At 41.6% G+C, this 7,597-nt stretch overlaps 1 protein-coding gene across 1 annotated transcript in view; it reads right to left on the bottom strand.

Annotated features, from left to right (window-relative positions):
- Positions 1-2,336: 2,336 nt before the first annotated feature.
- The window catches only part of LOC115540248 (nucleosome-remodeling factor subunit BPTF), a 138,922-nt gene continuing 133,661 nt past the window's right edge, over positions 2,337-7,597 (bottom strand). Inside the window, 2 exon segments of the mRNA XM_030351391.1 lie at positions 2,337-3,149; positions 4,109-4,295. Of these exon segments, the coding sequence (XP_030207251.1) occupies positions 3,143-3,149; positions 4,109-4,295 (194 nt within the window). The 3' untranslated portion in view covers positions 2,337-3,142.

The following is a 7,597-nucleotide window of genomic DNA, read 5'->3' as shown; positions in this document are numbered from 1 at the left end:
GGAGAGGCCTTTTATGATACCGCGGGAATAGCGCGCGTAGAATTTTGCCACGGTGTAAAATAATAAAAACTAGTCCTTATCCGTGGATATGTGCATTGCAACGGCATGTCAATGTTGGGATGTGCATGTGTTTAGAATATTGTGAAGATCACTGGGAAATATTTTATAAGCAATCTTGTCCATGTACAAAATATTAGAAATTGCATGTGCCTAGAAAGGTAAATCAAGGCTGAAAATGATCTAAATAGTGCAAGATACAATTATTTTAGTGGAAAAAAATTGTCATACACATACACAGGGTTTGGGAGATGGGGGCGGGCCGGGGTTTGTTGTGCGTTGCTGTGGTTACCGGTGTTGAAGTGTTCCAATGGTTTATTAGCGGTGGTATCTAATAAATCGCTCTCTAATCAATACTTCATTCACTGCCTCTTCCGTAGGCATTACAATATTATGAATTCATCTCCGACGTCTCTGGTACTTCCATAATTAGTTTAAGTCATTATTATATTGCCAAACATGCTCGCTAGTGCACCTGTCATAGCTATGCTGCTGTGTCCTGTTCCCGCAAAACCATTGGTTTCGCTGACAGGGGCGTCGCCCTCAACCTTGGCTTTTCCACGGAAAAGGTCGGTTAATTTAGCACATTTGGCTGCGTCTTGCTCTAACATTTTTTTCCTTTTCAACCTCATCTTCTGAGCGCCACCCAATTATTTTTCCTCTCCACCACGTTTTTTCCTTTTTGACATTTTCGTATTTCTGTGTAACTTCAGTGAGATCAACGAGAAGTAAGTGACACGGCCGTGTGTCAGGCTGAGCCAATCAGAAATGACAGACCGCGGAGCAGTCCAAGTTGGGAGGGGCCTTTCGGCCGCTCGCTTTGGCCGCTCGCTTTGCCCCCATACACTGTGGGGGTGCTCCCCCCTCTAAATTGACAGTAATACATCGGCCCCGTTTCACCGTCAGGCAAGAGCTCCGTTTCGCGCTGTAAGTAAATATCCGGCAGCAGGCCACCCCAAATCACGGCTTACTTAACTTTTTCATTTTTTTTTACATCTTTTACAAAAAAAAAAAAAATATAAATATATATTAATAAAAAAAAAAATAATAATCTAAAAGAATTACGGCCGGACGGCTCGGCCTGAAATCATCCGGCCGTTCGGGAAATCTCCCGAACCTCCTGATGGCCAGTCCGCCCCTGGGCCTCGGGGTCGAGTCCGGAGTATTGAAAGATAGCCTACATGTGAGCCAAGCTGTCATCTGAATGAACCATCAGTAGAAGGGGAAGAGAAAGAGGAGACCCAGAGAATGTTGAGCTGCTTCGCGGAGTGAGTAGGTGATGTTTCTAGGTAAGTTGGCGGAAGAAACTCAGGAGGTAGAGCGGGTCGGCTGGTAGATCGATTGTCGAGGTGTCCCTGAGCAAGGCACCTAAACACTAACCACTCCCGACGAGCTGGCTGTCGCCTTGCATGGTTGACTCTGTCGTCCGTGTGTGAATTGGTGACGGGCAATATCGTAAATCGCTTTGGATAAAAGCACTAGGCTACATAAATGTTGTCCATTTACCATAATATGTTAGGCCTACATTTAAATAGACATTAGAACTACGATAAATCCATGAGAAAACACATGATCATTGGAATATAGATGGATGGGAAACAGCAAAAACATTGGCTTAGTTACATGATTACCTTCAGTGTAACAGAAAATATTGTATTTATTTTTAAGAAAAATACAGTAGCTGTACTTGAGATTGAAATGAAACATGGAAAAGACACGGCTTGTCAGTTTCTATGTCTTTTATCATCCCATAAAGTTCAGACTGCTCAAAAGCCCCTTAGCATGAGTAGGGGGTCCCCCTACTCATGGAGTCCCACTCACTAGTGAACATATCTGTCACTGCTGCACCACCACCACCACCCCCTTGTAGCACACCACTTCCAAAACCATCTCGTCTGTCTCCATGTAACATCCTGGACCCCACGAATGAAGCCCTGCGTCTCCTCAACATGATGGATAGAAAAGGTGGCCCAAATCCAAGGGTCTGTAGCCACAGCAGAGGGTGAGGGCTTGGGGGTGAGAGTTCTGGGGGTGAGGGGGCTTGGGGTGAGAAGGCTGGGCAGCAGGCCTTCAGTCTGGAAGCGGTGTCGGGGGCTGGGACTGAAGCTCTGAGTGTCTGCTGGGTCCAGGGGCCTGCATGTTGAGGAAGAGTTTGAGAGAGCGGGAGTGTGTGTAGGACAGAGTATGTGTGGAGAGCGGCTCTAGGAAGCAGCTGAAGTGAGCTTGTTGTTATGAGACCTAGAGAGAGAAGGGACAGGAGGACACCAGGCACTTAGAGCTCAATCTTTGTACTTTTTTTTTTATTAAAAGCTTGAACATGACAAAAATATGCACTGGGGCAGAGCAGTGTAGAAAACAAAAAACAATGAACTATGACATGTTTAGGATGGACATGGCAGCCATGTTGGTGAGATGTGAGCTGGGTGTATTTACAAAAAATGTGGTTAAGTAATGGAACCATGCCCCCTTGCCTCAGACTAGTGCTAACTAGACGCAATCTTCTATCTTTATAAGTCCTAGAGATTTATTTCCTTTAGAACACAAAAATAGTCCTTCACAAAAGGATATATCATATGCACATAAAATAAAATAAGACACACGAACAACTGGTTGAACATGAAACTAATAAACGCTACAAGCATTCATTAAAAAAAGACTAAGCTAAGGAAAAGGTAAAATGTTAGGTGGAATAAAATAAGCCCAATGAAATTATAAGTTATCTGGTATCATTTCAATAACTTCCAATAATCAGTGACTTATTTTTATATTCATCTCAGTACAGAAGATAACAAAGCTTAACAATCCGACTAAAAAAATATCAGCCATGTGTCACATGTCGGAGTCAGAAAGCCATGTCTCTGAGCTCCAACATGGCTGCCACATAGACAGTGGAAAGGGTCTTTTTTTTTAGGTTCCATTTTTGTTTAAAATAGAAAAGGAGGACACATCTGGTGTAGTATTTTATACATCATTGTATGGTTCTTGGGAGAACTGAATGCTGTTTTCCAAGACAATAGAAACAGCTATGTCCAGGAAAAACTAACTGGTCTGTTTAGATCGACCCTGGCCCCGAGAGGTAATGACATCACAATCTGCAGGAGAGAGAGGGGGGAGAGAAAGAGAGAGGGTGACAGGCAGAGAGTTGGGATGACAAGTCGGGAGGAGGGAGAGAGAGAATGGATGATTTAAATACATATGGATGAAATGCATGTAACTCTAGGATGCAGAACATGAAAGCACACTTAAAGAGACCACATTAATGAAGATCAGTATTTCAGCCATGGCTCAGACGTGCAGAAGAAGAACACAACTTGTGATCAGCGGGACATTGAGATATTGGCTTCTGCGGCCTTCCTTCCAGCCAATCACCATGCTAGCATTCTGAATCCCCAATGGTAAGAGACGGTCGACGTGATGCTGCATGTGATTGGCTGAACTCTTGCCTTCTCATGGTGGCCCTTGATGGCTTCTGTCATGGTGTTAACCATTTGTACAAGATATTTGGTCTGTGCTCAGTTCCCCCGGGTCCACATTAATTATAAGTGGAGCACTCCTTTTAATATGCAACCTTGCATCTCTGACCTGCTGGTCAAACCCTGGAGCCCCGGGCTGGTGGTTGTTGCTATTCCTGGAACCTATCACTAGATCTCCATCAGGGAACATTGAGGGGGAAAGAGTGTTTCATACGATTACCTCAACGTCATTTCAGAAGAGTTGTATTCTGAATGAACCCCGGTCACCTGCATTTCAGTCTCTTGGGCATCACCAATGAGGGGCCCTAGCTATGAGGGGACCTAACTATGAGGGACCCTAGCTCAGAATAGCCCTATAGGTCCTAAAGGATTTGAAACAAGAGGAGCCTTGAGTTGCATATTGTAGGTGGAAGTTGAGGTTTTGTGCCTTTGGCTGCAGGTTGGGTCCTCAGGAGAACAACGTGTGAACAGAGTTCCCTGTGGAGCATCTACACACCAGGTCTGGGATAACACAGAACACCAGGGGAGACCCCAGACCAGGGAGGGAGGGAGTGAGGCAGGCAGGCAGTGTGTCTCACCTGCTGGCCTTGAAGCCCTTGAGCTTCTGGACGAAGAAGTTCTCCAGGACCTCGGCACACTGGTAGAAGGGCGAGTCGCTTGGATTGTAGTAGCGGCAGTTGTCAAAGATTTTGGTCATGTCCGCAACAAACTCCGTCAGCTTGACGTAGTCTCGCCGCTGCAGCCGGTCCTCCATGGTGGAGAGGTCTAGGAAAGGAGACGAGGAAACACAAGGACACTCATTTGGCCCCTGAGAGTTCGATCACTTTAAGCAAGTAGCTGCTGACCATCATGGGAATGAAGGTGATGCAGTCACATTTTATGAAGACGTTTAAAGATGGTGCGATCTGCGAGAAAGACGCAGAGGAAGGTTCCTTACGAAGCTTTTGTCTATATAAATTTAAGTGGTCAGCAAAATAAAGAAAATGTTGGCGTTTTTGCACTTGTAAATAGTTAATTGCGTTTGTACCCTACACTCAGGGTTACTCATTCTTGCATCCGGGTGTCTTCATTCATAAAAAAACAAAACATTCGGGATTATGCAAATTATTCTATGGCTGCAACTAACGATTATTTAAATAATCTATTAATCGTCGATTATTTTTTCGATTAATCGATGAATCGGATAAAAAAGAAACATTTGTAATTGCCGCATCTTTATTCAAAAACTGAACGTTACTTCAAATTCCCAGTACAGACTGAAGTGTAAAAACACCAGGTTATTGCTCCAACGTCCCGGAACTATTAAAAGTAATATTAAATGATAAAAAAAAAAAAAAAACATAACTGGGATAACACAACAAAAACATACAATGTATGAAATACATATATATATAAACAGTAGGGGTGTAACGGTACATGTATTTGTATTGAACCGTTTCGGTACGGGGCACTCGGTTCGGTGCGGAGGCGTACCGAACGAGTTTCCATACGGACATATTAAGTAGAGGACCGCATGTGTTGAACATGCTGCGGCCGCACATGCAGTTGCGCACACCGTAGCTGTGTTCGAAATCGTTCCCTATTCACTCACTCACTATTCCCTATATAGTGTCCATGATATAGTGCACTATTGAGGGAACGAACAAACGAGAATTCGGACACTACGCTGAACATTTCTAAACGTCATTTGCGTCAGTAAATGCGCCGGGTATTTGTGTGACGCAGACAGATGCGCCCACATCATGTAAACAAACCGGGCCCCCAGGATAGGCATATACTTCCGCAATCCACCCGTGCTCAGAGGCCAAGCCTGGTATTGCAGCTGTTTTAGCTGGGAGTGGACGGGGGTCCGTCATTTCATGTGGCCCAGAAGTAGATATCGCCGTCCACTCCAATACAAGTGGGGAACAGGATTGTGTCTCCGCAAAAAATGTCTGGATATCAATCAAAGGCTCATAATTATCTTTCTACCCTGTTCTAAAAAAATGTAAGTTTTTTCTTTTCAAAACGCCTCCTCAAGCGTTTTATTAGCAGTTGATGTTGGGTGGGCAGCTGAAAGGAGCCGTATTGAAACAAACGGCTCCTTGCTATGGACCTATTTTGAAGTGCACGGCTCCATTAACTTCCGAATTAAATTAAATTCCGAATTAACTTCCATTAACTCAATGTGACAATGTGGTATTGGCATATATATTCCAGAATTTGAAAAAGGATATGGATATAGAGTGGGTGACTTTATCAGTATACTCAATCGAGATGGCCACAATAATAACCGCTCTTAGATGGGTTGTAGATACTAAGTTTTATAACAAATAATTCAATACGTGAAGATTTGGTGATAGAGGTAAAGCATCTTCTTTTAAATATTATAAGCCTTGGTTTAGTTATTCAGTTCTGTTGGATTCCAGCCCACCATGGAATATATGGCAATGAAATTGCTGATAAATTAGCTAAAAGATACTAACCTAATTAGAAGAATTTAACCTTAAGTATATATATTTTTTATTTTTATTTATTCATTTCTTTTGTTAGTTTGTTTTATTATGTTTATTTTGTTTCGTTAGTTTGGTTTTTTCTTTGAATTTATTTGTATGATTTAAAGTATGATTTGCCAACGTCCTTGTCCTTGTCAACGTCCTTGTCACAAACTCCTGTGTAGTAGTCCAGTAGGTTGCGGTATATGGGGAAAAACTATGATCCGCCACTAAACTAGAAGAAGAAGAAGATCTCTGCATCCGGTACGTCACGGACTAGGTCACGTGTCCTGGCCACATACCGCGGAAGCAAATCGCTCCTGTATGTTACCATGCGCCACTGAGCAGTTTGCATAGGAATGAATGGGCGGCCATTTTCCAGTCCGTGGTCCATCCTTTATATGTCCATGAAACAAACCGGGCACTCACGAGGAAAGCTGGAGGTTGTATTGATGTTGAATCTTACATTTCCTTGTTCAAGTTTTTATTAAATTAATTTTGAATGTTAAATATTCTATGTTAAATCCCAAATAGATTGTTGACATTTCTAAACGAAAGCCATCATTAAATATATTCGTTTTCGCGGCCGCATTGCATTGTGGTATACGGGAGTAACATGTAGTGTACATCGTATGTACATTTTTGGTATTATTATCCTGCAGATAATATGGATAAGAAGATTTTTCTGGCAAAAAACGATTGAGTGAAAGTCATCAGGGCTAAAGATTGGGGGGGGGGGGGGGAGTAAAAATTAATCTCAGCAACAACTTGAAAGTGTTTAGTGTTGCAATTGTTCATTGTTGCACATTAGATTGAGAAAAGATTTGTTTTTAAAGAAAAAGTCTGAGCCTTATTCATGTTATTTAATCTGAGCAAGAACTTGAAACTGTTTAGTGTTGCAATTGCTCATTGTTGCACATTAGATCTATATTTCTTATAAAAACAGTGAGCCAATGTTATTTATTTTTATTTCTACATTTCAGAATCTTTATATTTTTGAGCAGAATTCTAGTTTTGTATTGTCTAATGTTCCTATTGTAAAAAGCACAAAAGTGTGTTATGAACAACTTGAAGCACATGTTATGAAGCACATTTATATTTAGCATTTTGATTTCTTACTGTACCGAAAATGAACCGAACCGTGACCTCAAAACCGAGGTACATACCGAACCGAGATTTTTGTGTACCATTACACCCCTAATAAACAGTATATAAGGGATGTCCATGGTTAACCGATAAGATCTTTAACCGGTAAATACTAATGGTTAAAAATAAATTAAATCATCTTAATATCTCTCAGATGACAGATCGTTAATTTTTATTGGTATTGATGCCATTTTCGAGACTCCTTAACCTTAACCTTTTCCATTATTTTGTTGAAATATAACTTTTATTGTTGCTGTAATTGCTGATAAGATGTTAATAGCTCAAGATAGGTCGTTAAACAGGTTATAATTCCATCTTTACTATCCATTTTTTATTGCTGGGAAAACAAGTCTTCCCCAAAATATCAAATTTCATTTTTTTTGTGTTGCATTTGAACTAGAGCTGTCAGTTAAACGCGTTATTAACGGCGTTAACGCAAACCAAATT

The sequence above is a fragment of the Gadus morhua genome, chromosome 3, assembly GCF_902167405.1.
Source record: "Gadus morhua chromosome 3, gadMor3.0, whole genome shotgun sequence".
In the NCBI taxonomy this organism is placed as follows: domain Eukaryota; kingdom Metazoa; phylum Chordata; class Actinopteri; order Gadiformes; family Gadidae; genus Gadus; species Gadus morhua.
This window is presented reverse-complemented; position numbering and strand designations above follow the sequence as displayed.